This window comes from Crotalus tigris, unplaced genomic scaffold, assembly GCF_016545835.1.
Source record: "Crotalus tigris isolate CLP2741 ecotype Arizona unplaced genomic scaffold, ASM1654583v1 scf7180000017663.5292952, whole genome shotgun sequence".
Classification (NCBI taxonomy): domain Eukaryota; kingdom Metazoa; phylum Chordata; class Lepidosauria; order Squamata; family Viperidae; genus Crotalus; species Crotalus tigris.
Window position 1 is genome coordinate 3889795 of NW_024096550.1, and position 19664 is coordinate 3909458.

General features: G+C 40.3%; 1 protein-coding gene across 3 annotated transcripts in view; it reads left to right on the plus strand.

The window, feature by feature from the left end:
- The first annotated feature begins 1784 nt into the window (after positions 1 to 1784).
- TNKS2 (tankyrase 2) overlaps positions 1785 to 19664 on the plus strand; it is a 53536-nt gene continuing 35656 nt past the window's right edge. For 2 of the 3 annotated variants that reach the window (XM_039335990.1, XM_039335991.1), the window contains exons 1-10: positions 1785 to 2156; positions 3487 to 3711; positions 5394 to 5489; positions 7364 to 7400; positions 8944 to 9019; positions 11658 to 11752; positions 15526 to 15592; positions 17142 to 17328; positions 18154 to 18275; positions 19273 to 19364. In XM_039335990.1, the coding sequence (XP_039191924.1) occupies positions 1919 to 2156; positions 3487 to 3711; positions 5394 to 5489; positions 7364 to 7400; positions 8944 to 9019; positions 11658 to 11752; positions 15526 to 15592; positions 17142 to 17328; positions 18154 to 18275; positions 19273 to 19364 (1235 nt within the window). In that variant the 5' untranslated portion in view covers positions 1785 to 1918. The remainder of the gene's footprint in view (positions 2157 to 3486; positions 3712 to 5393; positions 5490 to 7363; positions 7401 to 8943; positions 9020 to 11657; positions 11753 to 15525; positions 15593 to 17141; positions 17329 to 18153; positions 18276 to 19272; positions 19365 to 19664) is intronic. The other variant, XM_039335992.1, reaches the window with a different exon arrangement.

The window sequence follows — 19664 nt, forward strand, 5'->3', positions numbered from 1 at the left end:
GATTTTTAAATACTGATTTAATAATACCCTCGCATTTTGTCCTGGCGCATGAAAATTTAGCATTGTGAAACTTTTTCAATCATTTAGTTGTGCAATCCATACTATGAAAACTTTGATTGTGAATTATGGTATGGTATGGAATGCAAATATTCCCACCATTGCAACTAACTGTTTTTCACCTTCAGAATACTTTGAAGTTTTAAAAAACCTTGTTACTTTACAACTGGAAGCAGATGCATCTGATGATTGCTTATGTTTCTTGGTGGTCAAGTGTTTCGTAATAGCTGCTCTGCCCCAAACTGCAATACAAAATTCTCCGCTGCAAATACTGCAGAAAACAATGTTATCCTTCTTTGATGTGATGAATGGAAATTCCTTATTCAATTTATCGATGAAATGGCATTTCCTCTTTTTTTATTTTTCCATCCCTAGTCTCCTCCAAGTATCTTCAGAACTAACTAGGACAGCGGTTCTCAACCTATGGGTCGCGACCCCATTTGGGGTCGATCGACCATTTTACCGGGGTCGCCAAACAAGGCGATCCGCCATTTTCCCCCCTCAGGAGCGGCGCCGCGCATGCGTGCCGCGCAAGGGGGCGCCACCGCGCATGCGTGCCGCCCCCATGCGCGGCACATTTGTGTGATGGGGGTTGCCATCACACAAACGTTGAGAAACGCTGAACTAGGAGATGGTGTAATTGGGTAGCAGGGAGTGGTGCAAAGTTCCTGCCAATTCACCTTTGCTGCAGACAACTTGCATGTGCAAAGTTTGCCGTCCGGGTGTTTTGGCACGCTCAGCAGCAATTCCTATTGGCTTTCGAAAGGCAATAAGGGGAGTAGCACAGCTTATGCAAAAGTTGAAAAAAAAAAACTAACAAAAAAAGGTGCCGGAACGCAGTTCTGAGCGTTCTATGAGAAACAGATTAGTTAGTCTTCAAATATCGAAAAGGAGGACATGTAGGATGACACTTTTTGAGGGAGGACAGAACTTACAAAAGGAGGACTGATTGGTCACCTTAGTTTCTGACACCTTGCTAGGCGACTGGTGGTACTCAGATATTGCCATATCCTAAAAGGGGTGCAACGGGTGAAAAGATTGAAAAGCCCTCCCTTAGACAACCAAGGATTACAAATGTATTGTGCATAGCTGAGTGGGTCTTAACCCCAAATATCATAGGCACAGATGTCTTAATCTGTGACAATGGAAACAATGTGCTATTGCCATATCCTCAATATTATTTAAATTTAAATATTATGTTGATAACATAGTTGTATTACATTGATGGAAGATTTACGTATAAACTCTCAGCATGAATTTGAATTAGGTCAAGGAAAATTTTACAGGTACTACGCATTTCCAACTGGCTTCCTAAGTTTTCCCAGTATGAATCTGGTTGTTTTTCCCTATACCAGGAAAAACAGCGGCCACTATTTTTTATACGATGCTTATGATTTTCTTTGTTACAACTTTGTTCAGCTCATTGACGCCTTAAACTCTGTTGAATAGAAACCTGGGCTAGACCGGCTTACAACCGCAGGCTTAAACTACAATTGTATCTTCTCATAGTTTCGTAAGAAGAGTCTCACTATTGGTTGATCCCTTCCCCTTGTCCCTTTTACTGGTAATTCAGTACAGGCTGCATCAACCCATTGAGGCCAACTCCTTCCCGTAGCTCACTGCGCACGCGTCCTGCTCAATCAACACTCCTGCCTCCTCGATGCGTGCGCACCTAAGCTGTTCTGCCTCCCTGCCTGTTGCTGATTTGGCCGGCGCTGACGTAGTGCCTTCCTTCCCCCCCCCCCCCACCGGCCGCCGCCGCCGCCGCTTTGACGCTCTCTGCCGCCTCACCGGGAAAACTGCCGCCGGCCATGGCAGGCGTTTGGCTGTAAGCAGGCGGTCTCCACGGAGGGCATTAGGCATGGCCGGGCGGCGCGGCGCGGGGGGCGGCGGGGCGTTGGCGATGGGTCCCTGGGGGGAAATGCTGCAGCAGTCGCCGTCGTGCTGCGTTGGGGGAGCCGCGTCGGAGCCCGCCCGCGAGCTTTTCGAGGCTTGCCGGAATGGCGACGTGGAGCGCGTGAAGCGGCTGGTGAGGCCTGAGAACGTCAACGGCAGAGACACGGCCGGCAGGAAGTCCAGCCCCCTCCATTTCGCCGCAGGTAACGAGCCCTGTTGCCGCCGCGCCCCCTGCCTCGGGCTGTTCCCCTTCAGGGGCGCCTGATTGACACTGTGGTAACCTTCTTCTCCCCACTCCACCCCCAAAAGCAGGTATGGTGGTTGTACGTCTCCACCTCTGACTTTGGGCTGATACTGGGCAAATACTCGACTCGACGGAGCTGGAGAAAAGCCCCTGGGAACGGTTAGGCTGGGCGTTTTATTTATTTGGCGTTATGGCATGTCTGGGCGTATCAATAATAAAAAGAGGGCCAAGGGCGGCCGTAGGAACATAATGGGAGCGGAAACTGGCTATTAGCGTGACTAATCTTCATTGAAATGAATGCTGAGGGTACCCGCACTGCAACGAAGGCTCAGAATGGATTTGGGAAGGAAAGGACTAAAATATATTTTTTAAAAAATGAAACAAAATTAACGGGAGGGTTGTCTTTATAATGCGGGGCTAAAATTAAAAAGTTTTAAAAAGCCACCCAGAATGAACACCTCCAAAATAAAATGGTGCTGGAAGGAATAAAGAGAGTGAGACTGACCCTTGAAACAAGAGGACAGTCGGGAAGTGGAATGAATGGTTCCTTTTATGGCTACTATAACATCTTCTATATCTATCTTATTATCCCTTCCCTGTCATACATCTGGGATGGATGGAAAGAGAGTTTGAGGATTGCGCTTATGAGGCTGCTTCCTCCCACCAGAAGGGAGAAGGACATGCATGGATGATGCACACACACATAGCCTAAAAATAAGCCATGCATGGCTATGCCACCTCCAAATACCTGTTTGCATTTCACAGTCAGTGGAAAACAGGCAGAAATGCAGGTCATCTGGTTGATGTCACAGATCAATCCTCAATAATTTCCCACTGTTGTTTCCAACAGATGTTAAAAGCAAAGGAGAAAATGATAGGATTAGAAGGCTTCTGTGAAAACTAAATATTCTTATTATTTTCTCAGCTATCTAGAGAGACCTGAAACTACTGAGATATTCTGAGATACTAGCAACTTCCAAAAGGTGCCATGATTTGTGGTATGGTACCAAAAGCTGTATATATATTTAGAAGGACTAATAGATCAATATTCAGGGATATCCAAGAGCTATTTCCCTTCTAAAAATGTAACCTGAAGGGACAATTGCTTATGGCTGGTAATTATCCTTGATTTTTCCAATTTGTTCACTTCTAAATGTAAATATAGATTTTTCACTCCATAATCCCATAGTTTTGTTGGAAATGTTATAGTTCTTATTTGAAGAATGTACCTTTCAGCCTTTATTTTGTTTAGTGCTTCCATATAGGTCAAATATTTCTTCTTATTTCAGGTTTTGGTCGGCGGGATGTAGTAGAATACTTGCTTCAGAGTGGTGCTAATGTACATGCACGAGATGATGGAGGACTCATTCCACTTCATAATGCTTGCTCATTTGGTCATGCTGAAGTTGTCAATCTTCTCCTACGCCATGGTGCAGATCCCAATGCAAGAGATAATTGGAACTATACTCCTCTTCATGAAGCTGCCATCAAAGGCAAAATTGATGTCTGCATAGGTAACACTTTGATATTCTTTTTCCAGTGATTTTTACATAAAAAAATCAAGAATCTTAACATAAACCAGACTTCCAAACTGTCCAAGTCCAACTGACATTCTTAATTTAAAGTACTTTTAAATATAATCAGGTATTTTTGAAAGTCTTCATTTGTTAAAAATGTTGAATTTTATGGGTGTTGCAAAAGAATCCAGTTGGCTGAGGAATTAGTAATATGATCACCTTTAAGAATGGTTTAGGAGTTTATCCTTTAGTGTGTGCCTGGAAGTATAATTAACAGCCCAACATAACCTTATTCCATGTTTCATAAGTATTTTGCAGTAAACTATTATGTTAATTGGAATTTGTCCTGATATAATTTTGATTCTGCAGCTAAGTTCAGAGTTGCAGTTTCCATAAAAAAAATTTTTGCCAGAGGGAAGAGACTGATAGAGATGCAAAATAAACATTTTCTGTTCCAGTTGGGAGAGAGAGACAGAGAAAGATAAACATACAGATAGCAGCAAAGGAAAAGAAATGTTTCCAGTATAGATAGCACTGAAAATGTGGTATAAGATACTTATTCTTGAAATACGTTTTCCAGTCTTGTTCTGCTCCTTTATTATGTTTTTCTTTGGTTCTTGCTTAGTCCTGCTACATAGAAATATTAAAATGTTCTTAGACTTTCAAAACTAATATTAACTTTTGTCACTGAATTTTTAAAATGAATATAATTAGTTGTTGGATTGATTTGTGTATTCAATTTTATTGCTTTAGAATATTGAAGTATTGTGGATTAAAGTATTTTCATGTTATATTTTGAGTGCTTTTAGATAGAAAAGTAGCATCAAAATTTAATAAAAATATATGGGAATTTATATCTTCATTTCTGCAAAGTAGATGTATTTCAAATACATGCTACTACAATTTATCTTTATTAATATAATTCTCAATCTCAACATAAGAGATTAAATTTAATGAAGTTTTGTAAAAGGAATAGTTTCCTTTTGTTTAATTGAATGTCTGGTTATTTGGCACATGAGTAACTCTGCACTTAAATTAGTCACAAGAAATTAATTTCCAGTTCTGTGCATTTCTTTGAAAATTTAGCAGAGTGGCATCAGAATTGGTTAGCTGTTTTTTAAAACAAAGTGAAAAGCTATCTGGAATCTGAAGATCAGGAACTTGAATATTTAAGGAAATTTTACTAATATGGCTTATAGAGACTTTCTGAATTTCATCATCCTTTTCTCTTTGAAAGCAAAGTTAAGTAAAGATGGTTGTTCAACTTGGGCAAACAAATGCAGATGATTTGAATAGGTATCTTTGAGAGTATCTGTTTAGCATAAAGATGAATCAAAGAAGCAGCTTGGAATATTAACGTACATTTTAGCCTGGCTGTATTTGATATGTTCTTGTTCAGATATATCCCATTAGATAAATTAATCACAATAGGCTATTGATTAGACTGAGAGATAGTGTCTGGCTTGTTCCTCCAGGGAGTATTGTGGGTGAAGGTAAATGTGAACCTGAGTAGCCCTGATCCTAGTCTACCTTAGCTACTGCACTGCTCTAACTCCGATAGATTCTGTATCTCAAAAACTATGGGGAAGAGTCATAATTGGTTTTGAGATATTGCATGCCTGCTGGAAGGCTAAACATTCTACCACAGGATTTTAAATATATTCCTGCTCCTTTTTTAGTATTGTTGCAGCATGGTGCTGATCCAAGTATCCGTAATACTGATGGAAGAACAGCACTTGACTTAGCAGATCCATCAGCAAAAGCAGTGCTTACAGGTGGGTGGAATCTTCCATAGTCCATTTCTTTTGGTAATTATGTTTTCTTAGCTTGATGGAATTTGATGGCTGTATATATAATTATTAATATTTACTAAATTTATGTACTGCCTGTTTCCATCAGGATTCTGAACATCCATTTCAAAATAATACATATATCACACATATGGAAAAATAATATAGAATTTTCACAAACTAGTCTTTCTCCAAAGGGGTCTGTCACCCATACTAGCCCACAGCCTGAGGAAGGAGCAAAAGTTTGTTTGAATAAAGTTCTGGGAAGAGTATATGAATCTATTGGGGAATATCATTCCAGGCCTGCTGCTTCCTGTATCTAATCAGATTTCACTATTTAATTGATAAGACCTGGGGCATGCCAGATCATGTAGAACAGACAGAAACTATGGAGGGCAGGCAACCCCTCAGACAGCCAGGCTTATATCAGAAAGGGTTACATTTTTTCGTAAAATATTGTTTCGCAGGTACCAGATCTGGTTAATCTAAGAGTTCTATGCATTTATCTTAGTTATAACGAAGCTAAAGTAGCATGAAATCTAAAGAAAATATCTGGGTTTTGGAATAGAGCTTTATTATTTAAAAAATGAGAATTTTTTAAAATTCCAAATGAAAATGAACAAGGTGTGTTTATGTCCTGCCTTTATTATTTTTATAAATAACTCAAGGCAGTGAACATATCCAACACACCTTCCTTCTATTTTCTCCACAAGAACCCTGTGAGGTAGGTTGGACTGAGAGAGAGTTATTAGTCCAAAGTCACCAGTTGGCTTTTGTGGCTAAGGTGTGATTCACAGTTTCTCTCTTTGCCTTATGCAAGTAGTCCTTGACTTAAAACAGTTCATTTAGTGACCATTCTAAATCACTAAAAACAGCACTGAAAAAAGTGACTTATGATCACTTTTCACACAATTGCAGCTTGCCCTAGGTCATGTGATCAAAATTCAGATGCTTGGCAATGGACTCATATTTGACGATTGTAGTGTCCTAGGATCATGTTATCATGTGGGTCTGCGTGAAATTGCATTAAAGTTGTTTCATTAGACTATTTCAGTTCTATGCTGAAGTTGAAATGAGACTTGAGATGTCCTCATTGTTCCATATTTGAAAGGAACAAAAACTTAAAACATTTTGGAATCCTGTTTTAGAGAACAATTAGAAATTTGGAACAATCTCTTGTTCCCTATAGGTGGGGGGCTCCTAGTGATGAAAAATGTTAGATACTAAATAATTCTGAACATTAGCTAAAATGCAGATTACAGAAAAAATGGCTGTGAGCATGATTTTTAATTTTTTCACACACTTTAAAAATTATAATAAACAATCATAACAAAACTTTTATACATACCCAGTCAGATAATCACACAGTCTCCACATAGACTCAGCCTATGTGTACTAACAGTCACAAATTGTTTTTTGCAAAGCAGAATACTTAATAAAATGATATCAAGCAGGTAGTAATCTTCAGTCCAATTTTTTATTTATTTTGTTTATTATTAAATTTATATAACGCTCATCTCGTTGATACAGTGACTCTAATTTACTAATTTAATGTGCTTAGTTGGCTGTTCTTTGCCCCAACCTTTCCTAGTTAGCTCCTACCAGTGGCTGCAGAGATGGAAGCTGTGTTCTATTAGCTGTGCACAGTCTGAGCTTCCATCGCAGGAAGTTGTTTTTTTTTTTTAAATAAATCTATTTGCAAGATTTATTAGATCATTCTAACATACACGGAATGATACACCCCTTTGGTTATATTTTGAAGTTGGAATATTGGGCCCATTCCCATTAGAAAGGAAAATAATTCTAAAAAAATATGTGCATGAATCAGAAAATCCTAAGATTGCTGTATTAATTTTCAGGTGAATACAAGAAAGATGAACTGTTGGAAAGTGCCAGGTAAGTGATGTTAAGAAAACAAAAATTATTGTTTAATTTTTCTGGAAAAAATAACATTACATCCATGCCTTGCATTTACAAGTATTGCAGGATTTTAATGTGATCATCATTTGGGCACAAGCATGGTCAATAAGAAAATAGCAATAAAATTCTTTAGTGGTGATATCTTCCTTAATGACCATACCTGATTCACTTAATGGTTGCAGTAGAAGTGATGTTGTAAGTCTGCGGCAATCATGTGATGTTTCATTTTGTGATGATTTACCTGGTCTCATTTGTGGTCATTAAGCAAGGACTACCTGTATATAGATATTTCTTCCACTGTTGGGTGGGGAGATGGAGTTCCAGATTAAGAGTATTAATGCACGTGTCACATCAAGGCAGGGTTAGCAGCACAATTCCCCTCCCTCTTCCAACAACGGAACATCTGAGTAAATCTTTAGTTCCTTCAGGGTATTTCTTAAATTTTAATTTGTTTCAAATGTAATGGTCTCTTGTAATTAAATCTGACCTGAAAACCTTAGCTTGAGTAAGACTTTATTTTTTCTTCAGTTCAATTTTATTGCTGTACATAATTATAAGTCTTGTATTATAACTGTAATCTAAAAAATACTTTAGGTTTATACTTTCTAGTTGTTTAGTATAAGAAAAAATAATAAAAGGTATGTCATCACAAATAGCAGGAAAGAAGACCCTTGAAAATATTACACGTTTATAGTACAATTATCTTGGTCCGTGTACAAGAATGAACGAAAGAGCCTGGGGGGGGAGAATGAAAAGAGGTATCAGCCTAGAATCTCTATGTAGCTACAAGCAAACTACATCCCAACTTCCTTTGAGTCCCATATATCCTTATTTGACTTAGTTGAGAAGATTTCCTGTGCATAGGCTGTTAGCAATAAATCAGTTTAATTGAGCCTTCATATGTGGACAAGATCTTTCATCCCTTACTGTCCATTTGGAAGCAGTACCAATTCAGCTGCATTTGTGTGCAGGATAATATGCATACAGTACGTATACATATTTCACAATACTTTTTCGTTTGTGCCTTTGAGTCAAGTTTTGACTCTGGCAACTGCCTAGACAAGTCTCCATGGTATTCTTGGCAAGGTTTTTCAGAAGTAGTTTGCAATTGCCTTCTTCCTAGGGCTGAGAGAGAATGATTGGATCACAGTCATCCAACTGGTTTTATGCCTAAGGCAGGATTTGAACTCAGTCTCCCGGTTTCTAGCCTGATGTTTTAAGCACTATACCATGCGTCATTTAAAAATAATCATTAAATCTTGGCAAATGGAATTTAAACATAATGATACATACAAAGCATAATAGTTAGAAAGCTAATTACACTTGTAAAATCAAGTCTAAAGGTAGATATTTAATAATTAGATTTAACATAATAATAGTTTACCCTGCCTTTCAGAGTTGAATAAAATAAATTACTTCATTGTGGTCACTCAAGTTGAGCAAAAGGAGAGCATGCAAGTTGAGCAAAAGGAGAGCATGCAATTTGCAAAATGTTCACGAATATTAATTTTCTTTTTAGGAGTGGAAATGAAGAAAAATTAATGGCTCTTCTAACACCGTTAAATGTCAATTGCCATGCAAGTGATGGCAGAAAGGTATTTTTAAATGTACATTTTTTTTGGACTAGCAAATTAAGAAAATTACATTGAAAATATTTGATAATATTTCACTTGATGTAATCTTAGTTTTGGATTACTTTTCTTATATTTTTACTTTAAGGAATAAAAGTTTAATAGAACTTTTCAAAACTCAGATAGCAATATCGTTAAGAAAACTGAGTTTGTTCAAGTAATTGCCGTATCATAAAATACTACCAAACTAAGCATTAATTATATTTGTGCTAGCAGGAAGAATAAACTTAAAATAGTTGCCTTCTGTGTTCGTGTTGGTGTGTTTAAGAGCTGAAGGATTTTCTTACATCCAGTTTCTTTTTACATTCATTCTTTAAGTCGATTCCACAGTTCATACTGTTCAAGACATGAACAGTATGTCTGTTCCTCTTAATAAAGAGATTCACGGCTTCTTGATGTTTACCTTGAAAAGGGTGGCCACGTTCTGAAAATTACATTGTGCAATAATGGCAAATATCTGTAGCTTGTGTGTAGGATGAGGGTAAAGGTTCATTCTCTGAGCTTGAGGGTTGATTTCCACATGTTTTGTTACCAGGCTAGGTAATATCTTCAACGGTGTTTAGTGGATGTCTGTGTCAGTGTTTTACTTATATAAGGGCTTCAGGTGTCAGAGTGCCAAGTGAGGGTCTTGTGATCGCTACCCACGCTGACATCAAACAACACCAGTTCAATTAAAGCAAGGGTGTCAAACTGCTGGCTCGTGGGCCGGTTGCATCATGTGGAGGCCACGCCCACCCCAGTTCTGGCAATGTGAAAAAAGTCACAATACATCGCGTCATGTGACACAGTGAGTTTGACACTCGTGAATTAGAGCAGTACTAAAATCATTGGCCACTCTACCACCTGCCACGCTCGGGAGTTCATCGATGCCTGGCACTCCACAAGCAATTCCATCAACGGACACATTGATCTATTCTACAACCAGCCTATGAATCCCTCAGAATCCAAATCAATTGAACAGCCATCCGGAGACAGCACCAACTCTCAAGCCCCTCTCCTTCTCCCCACCCCCCCAGCAGTTCACCTTCCAATGATCCTGACCTGACATAATCTCCCCATCACGAGACCCATTACCAGCCTCCCGCTGATGATTCACTCCTGACCCACTAATTCAAACCTTCCAATGACCCTGACCTGAAATACCTCCCCATCACAAGCCTCTCTCTGACTCACACCTGGCCCATCACAAGACCCTCACTTGACACTCGCACACCTGAAGCCCTTAATATAAGTAGAACACTAACACAGACACGCACTAAACACAGCCGAAGATGTTACCTAGCCTGGTAACTAAATGTTTGAAAACTAACCCTCAAGCTTGGAGAACAAATCTTCACCCTCAATTATATTGTGGAAAGCTGGTTGTCTTTCTTTAGCTTAAATTGGAACTTGCCCAAGAGGAGTTCATATTCTGTTCAATAGTTAGCACCTGGTCATATCTTTAATGTTGTCACCAAGCTTTTCTACCTCCCTTTAGCAACAGTGTAGTCAGTTATTTCTATATATTCCATCTGGTGATGTCTGTATTTACAACCATTGTTTTAGTTGCTTGAAGACAATGTTAGCTATGAAAGAATAATTGGGCAGCAGAAATTGATTTTCTTTTTGATTTCCTAAGTTATATACCTCAACTACACTATCCTGTTTAATATTTCCTACTTTACATTCTAATAGTAATAAATCTTGCTTGCGTATCTTGTTGATTTCAAATTGATCATAAACTCATCGGCCACTTCTTCTACATCAATAGTAGGAGAATAAATTGGGATGATGGTCATATTAAAAGGTTGTCCACAAAGTCTAATTGCAAGTACTGTTCTTGCTATATCCTTCCTAACTATAAAAACAATGCTGTTCCATCTTTTCTCATGTTTTTGGTGAGTATGATCCTTTGAATGAAAGTATCCAATCCCGGTCCATTTCAATTCAATGGTGCCTAAGATATCAATTTGCAATTGTTTCATTTTTCATTGAAAAATGTTTGCTCATGTTCATACTTCTTACATTCCATGTTCCCATTGTAATTCTGTCTTTGTAGCTTTAGATTTTCTTTTCTTGTATGGCAACATCAACAACTAGATATCTTGAATCTAGGTAGTCTAGCCACATTATAAACACCATTAATTCTCTGAAATATTCTGAGCTCTTCCTCAGTGGCACACTGAGTGCCATTCAGTCAGGGACCCATTGTGCTATATTCGTCGCTTTATACTTTTCTGTGCATGTGGTTTTCTGGTAAAAATACAGGAGTATTTGCCTTCTGCCAGTATGAATTAATGCCTTTGCCATTGACCATAAAATGAACATCTGCCTCCAACCTTTTCATTTATCATTGTTGCCTGTTTGGTTTAGCTAGCAACTAGGATGACCTTCATGCCTTGGGGTGATCCTGCTGGGGATATATAGTTTTGACAACAATACTATATCATCCCTTCCAACAATGCCCTTTCATCCACCAAAATAAGCCAGAAGATCAGGACTTGAAGAAAAGAGAGCAATGTAAACAAGTTTAACAGATCTTTTTTTTTTAAAAAAAAAAAAACTGTTTTCTAAGTTATATTTGTTATATCTAAGTTTGTTATATTCAATGTTTTATTTCTAGTCAACTCCATTACACTTAGCTGCTGGCTATAACCGTGTTAAAATAGTGCAGCTATTATTACATCACGGAGCAGATGTTCATGCAAAGGATAAAGGGTGAGTGTCTAAGAAGATGGAGCATTAGAGATTTTTATTAACATGGAGCTTATGTTTTCCTATGTCTTATTGAAAAGAAGACAGTTCCAAATTTCAGACAAAAGACAAAAAAAAGTTGCACTATCCACTCCCCTTGATTTATCATCTCCCTTATCAAATATGTCAGTTCTGTACACTTTCTACCTAATCAACAGTGATTACCGATTCTCATTAAAATCAATCCTGTTGGAGCTTATTTTCTCTAAGAAATAGGTATTTGTGACAAGTGTTTGTATGCACTAGTATGTATATATGGACATGCACTGATCAGAGCCTGCATTCCAATTAATGTTAATAGGATTAATAACTATTTAAAATTAATATATATATAAAGCAGTACTATTGACATTATGCATATACCTAGAGAAAGGACTTGGTGAAAATCTGTGTTCAACAGGTGTAAACCTGTCAACAAGTCAACAATTCTTGTAGGTAAACATAGATTTCTAAGCTAGAGATGGATCTGATTTGCCCATTTGTAGCATCTGGATGATCTTGGAGAGCAGCTGCATGTGCAGTGCATTATCATTCAACTATTAACTGACTAGCACAGTAGTGATTAACTGAAGGGAACATCTGCAAATTGGCACATTAGATGGATCTATACCATGGGTTGGCAGCCTGCAGCTCCGGAGCCACATGCAGCTCTTTGGGCCTTCTCCTGCGGCTCCGGAGCTTCCTCTGCCATTTGCAGAGAGAGAGACAGAGGGGCACTTGTGCTTCCCTTCTCTCTCTCTCTCTCTCTCTTTCTCTCTCTCTCTCTCTCTCTCTATCTCTCGTAGACCTGCCCTCGTGGGGCTCCTAATTGGCCCAGGCGCCCCGCCCCCTGGGAGAAGTGTAGCCAGGAAGTCCCTTTCCCAGGCTGGCCCTGTCCGAGGCACACGTGGCCAGGGAGACGCGCAGGGCAGTCCTGGGATTCCCCCTGGGAACGGCCTACTGGAGCCTCCACTGAGCAAGCCAGCCCTCCCTCAAACTGCGGCCCCAGGAAAGGGGTCTGGCCCATTTAGGCTCAGCGTTGCTCTGTCTCCCAAGCCCTGAAGGTGCATGGCTCACTTTGAACAGGAATGGCCCCCGAAGTCCCGCACTTCCCCTGAAGCCCACTGGGAGATGGGAGGGGAGGCAACAGCAGCTGCTCTCGCAAGGGACCTCTAGCCAGCCCGGTGGATCTACCGGGAGGTAGGCAACAAGCGCCGGATCCCCTGCGGGGGAAGCTTGCTCCGTCCTTCCTTTTCTTTCAGGTGCTGTTTCTGAAAAGGGGGGGGGGTACCCAACTTGAGCAGGAGGACCCCTCCCCAGCCCATCCCCATACCTGCCGGGGTCCCACGGCTTCCTGGGGAGCCTGGCTTGGGGCTGGGGGGGAGGAAGCCGGGCACTGTAGAGCCCCAGAGCTGGAGGGAAGAAGGGCCACCTGGAAGGATCGGCGCATGTTGGCCGGGGGAGTTCCTCTCCTTGGGGCAGGGGGTCCTGGAAGCCCGGCTACCCCAACGGCCCGGTGCTGGGCTTTCCCCCCCTGAGTATCTTGCAGGCTGGTTTGCAGAGGGGACTGTGGTGGAGTCTCCAGATGGGCAGGGCAGGGAATTGGGCCTGAGCTGGGTCTTCTGTAAGATCCAGGCCAGGTGTCCCAGAAAGCTGCGGCGCCTCCAAGTCCGTTGGTTTACCAGCGAGCCACCGCCTCCTCATCTCCTGCCCTTGCTGCATCTCCTGTGGAGACACGTTTGCGTCTCTGTGTCTCTCTCTGCCACTCAAAGCCATCCTGCAGCTCAATCCTTGAAGCAGTTTCAAGGCCCCTTCATTGCCAAGCGTCCCCATGAAAGTCAATGGAGGTCCGCGGCGACTCGAAAGGCCAAGGGACCCACCTGGCTGAGTTTGGACAAAAGATCAGGCAAGGTCCCGTTCCAACCACTGCTACTTTGGCCAGGAGAGACCTGCACTAATCAATCTTCCTGCTCGTTGATCTGTGTTGATGCCAAAGCCGAGGAAGCGAGGTAAAACCAACGGACTTGGAAGCACCACAGCTGGCCTTTCGAGTTGCCGTGGACCTCCATTGACTTCCATGGGGACACTTGGCAATGAAGGGGCCGATTGAAATGGCTTCAGTGATCAAGCTGCAGGATGGCTTTGAGTGGGAGAGAGAGACACAGAGACGCAAACACATCTCCACAGGAGATGCAGCAAGGGCAGGAGACGAGGAGTCAGCTATGTCTGTGCACAAGCCCTGAAAGCTTTCTTCCTCTCCCTGATCTTGCCTTTCTTGCTCTTGCTGGGTTTCCTCAACCTCCACCCTGTTTTATTTTAATCCCACCACTGCCTCCCTCTTTTGCAAAGTTGACATTCCGGGGACTCCGAGCTTGCTTCGCTTTTGGAGTCACTTGGTAAAGTTTGAAGGAGAGGCCGCCTGCTCCCACCTCCCACAGAGCAGAACTGCTGCTTCCTCGCCCTCCCAGCGAAAGAACCCCAGAGAGCTGGAAAACGTCCTTTCTCCTACTTTCCGCTTCTTATCCTCTCTTTTCTGAGCATCCCTCCCAGAGCGAGCCAGAAGCCTCAACTCCAGCCTCCCACAGCAGGCTGAGATAGGTGAGCCCGAGCGGCCGTTTGCTGCTGCCTCGGAAGATTTGCTACAGCAGCTCCTTCTCCCTCGGCCTCCTCCTCTGTTCCCTGGGAACCTTCACGCCAAAAGGCAAGTCCCAGAGAGGGAGAGCGCAGGGAGGGGAGGAGAAGCCAGGACGGCAGAGCCATCCATACCAGAGCTGGTTGAGGGGGGGCAGGGCCGGTGCATGTCTCTCCTTAAGCTCCACTCTTCAATCAAGGCCCTTGTTTTGCGTGTGCGCACACATGCGCACACACACATTTTGCGGCTCCCAGGTTTTTTGTGTGTGAGGGAAACGGGTCCATGTGGCTCTTTCACTGTTTCAGGTTGCCGGCCCCTGATCTATACAAAGATCCTGCAGATTATTAACATCAAATAGCTATCGGCAATCACAGTAAGAGGGGAGAAATGACATAGTTTTCCCACCCTTACCACCATTCCAAATACTTACTTGTGTTTGGCCAAATTTGCTCTTCATCCTCCTCCATCAATATTCCAGGTGTCTTTTCTGCCACTTTATTTTCTGGAGCTCCTTTGTAAACCAAGATGCATGCTGAGATCAGCACGCAAGTAGACCATAAAGGCAGTATAGTCAAGGTCTCCATTATCTACCTGTTCTATAATTAAGGACTTGGCTGAACTATCCACCAGATTCTGGGGGGGGGAACCAAGTTTCCTCTGGAACTCTATAGGGTCTTTAAATTTTGCGGGGGAGGGCAGGGTGATCTTGCAGATCCTATATCCCTGTGAGGCAAGGTGACACAAGTGAGCTGGGAGGCAATCAGAGCCTGATTTGTCCACAACAATGGGTTGATGGTAAAGTCCTCTAAAGCTACATCACATCACAACTGCCCCAGGCTAATAACCAGATCCAAAGTACAACCACTATTGTATGTATTGGGCTTTTCCTGTCTATTGTCTTTAGTTCAATAGGATCTTCCACAATTATTCCTCCAGTTAAACACTAGGTCAGTAGTTTTTTGATCCTAAATATAATGTCACATTGAGTTATACTATGTGCTATTTAACACTATTGATAAGAGTCTAAATTTTATCTGATTTTCTGCTTTGTCAAATAGACATTTGAATTTTCTGATTGTTACTACTGATAAATGATGTTTAACAATGGTCTGTCTTCACTTTCCAGAGATCTAGTGCCTCTTCACAATGCCTGTTCTTATGGGCACTATGAAGTAACAGAACTTCTAGTAAAGGTTAGTTACATAATAATGTGCCACTTCTATAGACAGATTTCCTTATTATGTTTTATACCTATGCAAATAATTTGAAAAATGGAGAAGTGCTCTCAGCATTTGCTAATTCATTCATTAGACTGATATCCTGTCATTTGTTCAAGAGGTCAAACCAGTGGACCTAGCCTTATCTCCACTCATTATTCCCTCAACAATAATCTGTGAGGTTTGATTTGAGAGTGATTGGTCCAAAGTTACTTTGTAAACTTCCATGTGCGAGACTAGATTCGCTGGTGTCTTGCAGTACCTTACCCATTGCACCACACTGGATCTAACTACAATGTGCTTATTAAAGGCACAAAACAGCTGCTCAGAGACTCAACATGTATGTTTCAGGGGCTTCATAGAAGAAATGTCCAACATGATATCTAGCAAACCTTATTTTTTCACTTTATTAGCTTTGATTTCTCAGCATATCTGTAAAAACACAAAAACACAATAGTGTTGGGGTCGAACGACCATTTCACGGGGGTCGCCAAACAACGCAGTCCGCCATTTTTTCCCCTTTTCCTTAGCTGTGCTACTGCCTTTTATTCTATTGGCTTTTGAAAGCCAATAGAATAGACTCTCTTGAATAGAGTCTAATTCTATTGGCTTTCAAAAGCCAATAGGAATTGTCCAGGCTGTCTCTGCCCTGCTGAGCCCGCCAAAAGTCCCATTCTGCAAACGGTGCTGCACCAGTTGAGTAGTCCTCGACTTACGACCGGTTGGGGGTCGCAGCATTAAAAAGGTTGAGAACCACTGCTCTAAAGGAATTCCTTGCTTGTCCAATGATCTTCATAAGCATATTCTACTTAGCCTCTCAATATATATATATATATTCAGATCAGCTAAAATGTGTCCTCCAGCACAAATTTCTACAAATATTTATTGTTTGATAGATAGTCCATCTTTGATATGATCATGCGCAGTGCAAAATCATTGGGAAAAAATATTGAACTTGAGCTAGTTAAAACAGGTATTTATAAAAATGTCTGGTACATTTCTTGTTTATTGATTTCTGCCTTAGATCAGCTGTTTCTTTGCTTTTTATAAAAATAGCTTATAAAACTTGTTTATAAAAACAATCTTCCAAGTATTTTTTGTAAAACAAAATGTTTTCTGATAGTCATAGCTGGAGGCAGGGAGCTAAGAAAGATTCAGTTGGCATACTGGCCTCAGGGGTTACACATTCAGACTTTCAGGCTGAAGTTTCCTACTTTGAAAACCACTTTTAAAGTTATTATTTCATTATATGTCCAAATTCCTGCCTAGCATGCTAAGATACTGTTCCTAAAGTTGGTAGAATTAACTAGATTATATAGTTAATTGAATTCCAGATCAAAATTCTTAAAGCTGTGATCTTAAGTGAATGTCTCACATATGTAAACTATTTTATCATTTTGAACTTCACTAAATGAACAAAGTATTAGGACAAAATATGATTTATGGCCCCTACCTGAGCAATTGTTCTTCCATGTACATTAGAGCTCTACTTTAACATTATGTATGATTCTCTTTCCTTTCCTAGCATGGAGCATGTGTAAATGCAATGGATCTATGGCAGTTCACTCCTCTTCACGAAGCAGCTTCTAAAAACAGAGTCGAAGTGTGCTCCCTCTTGCTGAGTTATGGTGCTGACCCTACACTGTTAAACTGCCATAATAAAAGTACAATTGACTTGGCCCCTACACCTCAGTTAAAAGAACGATTGGCATGTGAGTACAGAGAAAATAAACGGAAATCAGATCATTACCTTTTTTCAGTTTTCGGATCTTGATAATCATCCACTATCTGTAATTGATTGCTGTTTCTATAATTCTCGGGAAGGCATAGATCATCAGAAACAGAATACTGTCTTTCTTGGAAGTATAGAAGTCACCTGAGAATTACATCTGCAGTATGGAAGCATTCACGTGCCATCACAGAGCAGAACTAGTCAAACAGTGTCTTCTGCTTTGTGAAATTTCGAAACTGTAATAACCCTTCGAGGCTGGTTTCAAGTTGTACAAGTATCCATCCTATAAAACTGTAATTTCTTACCTAGGTGAATCAGGGTTCCTTATTTATTTAATTATATTGTTTATGATCATGCAGAAAAAAGATGGGATGCATCAAGCACCTCAGTAATGTAAGATCAGGCTGCTAAAAATTGATTGTAAAATTGCTTATGTTTAGTGGCAAGATTTTTGATTTTATTTTATTTTATTTTATTTTTTTTGCTGAAAAATAAAACTGGGAGGAGGTTTATAGGAGGCATATTGCTCCTGTTTCTTCCCCTAAATATCCAATTCCCAGAGAAGTCTAAAAATTCACCATCAAATTGGGTCGTTTTGCTGCCAAATTTCATCATTTTGATTTTGGTCAGAGGGACTGGATTTGTTCTGTTTATTAAATTTGTTTGCCGCCCATCTCACATGAGGTGACTCTCTAAGCTTGCAATATTAAAAGGGGTTAAAGTGTCATAGAAGATTTTTATTTGATATGTGTCTGATTGTGTGATATTTAAGGCTTAAATGCCATAAACCTTTTTTCCCCCCTAGATGAATTCAAAGGCCATTCATTACTACAGGCTGCAAGGGAATCAGATGTGAATCGTGTAAAAAAGCACCTCTCTCTTGAAATTGTTAATTTCAAACATCCTCAGACTCACGAAACTTCTTTGGTAATTCGTTACTCATACCTTTTCAATGAAAGCTGTCTGTTATTGGACAACCTTGACTTAACAACCATTCATTTAACAATGGTTCAAAGTTATGATGGCATGACTTATGATTTGTCTTCAAAGTTACAACTTTACACCACCCCTAAAGTCACATGATTGCAGTTAGGGTGCTTGGCAATTGACTCACATTTATGACTGGTTGCTGTATCTTGTGATCACATGATCATGATTTGTGAACTTTGCAGCCAGCTTCTGACAAGCAAAGTCAATAGGGGAAGTCAGAATTGTGATTTGCTTAATGATGTCATAGTGATTTGCTTAATGACACTGGTTACGACATTTGCTTAATGACACCGGTCATAATATCGGATCTGGTCATATGATGATTCCTTTAATGACTGCAACTCTTACGTTTCAATAATGGTCATAAGTCAAGGACTGCCTTTATTGCCAAACTGAGCAGATGGAGAATCAAAGTATGATTTCTTTCTTTACTGGAAAGAATTAAGAGAATTTAGTTTTACAATATCAGCATAGTGCATTGGTTATACATACTTTTGTCTAATTAGACATTTTTCTAATTTTTGCTTTTCTATAGATTATTTTCATGTACCTTTTATTGTAGTCAGTAGTTTTCAGCAATATAATTATGTCTAGTAATTGCCATTTAAAAATGATTTAGAATTAAGGCTTTGGAAAACAGGGTTCTTCCTCAAAGGGAGCTTGTAATTTTTGAGGTTTCCATACCATTTTTTTTTTAAAAAAGATGCAGGTTCCTAAAAGAGTTGATTCAGTAAAGTTGTATGTGTCTTGAAGCAGCTGCAGCTTTTTTTTCAGGCTCACTTGAATGCTGAAAAAAGAGGATCTGCTTTTGATTAGGGAAGAGGCATTGTGCTCACCTATGTCTGAATATATGTTATTATGAAAACTAGAAACATCTAGTTTCACTGATGTTAATATAGCTAGCAAATAAAGTCATAATCTCATTCTTTAATAGCACTGTGCTGCTGCATCTCCATATCCTAAGCGAAAGCAAGTCTGCGAGTTACTTCTAAGAAAAGGAGCCAACATCAATGAAAAGACAAAAGAGTGAGCTTGTTTTTATTTTGCCTTTTTATCTTATTAATCCATGGACATACTCAGAACAACACATACGGTACAGGTTTTCTCCATTTTATCCTCACAATTATCCATGGGATGAGATGTGAGAGTGATTGACATATTCAAGCCCACCAAGCAAAATCAATGAATTTGACACCAATTCTTCTGATCGGGTTTTCTTTCAGGGTCCTTTTCAATTTTTGCTGGATTAATGGGTAAATTTGGATTTTGGGAAATGTCACAATGTGAGCGCTAACAGAGAGTTGTAAAATACAGGGTATAGGATGC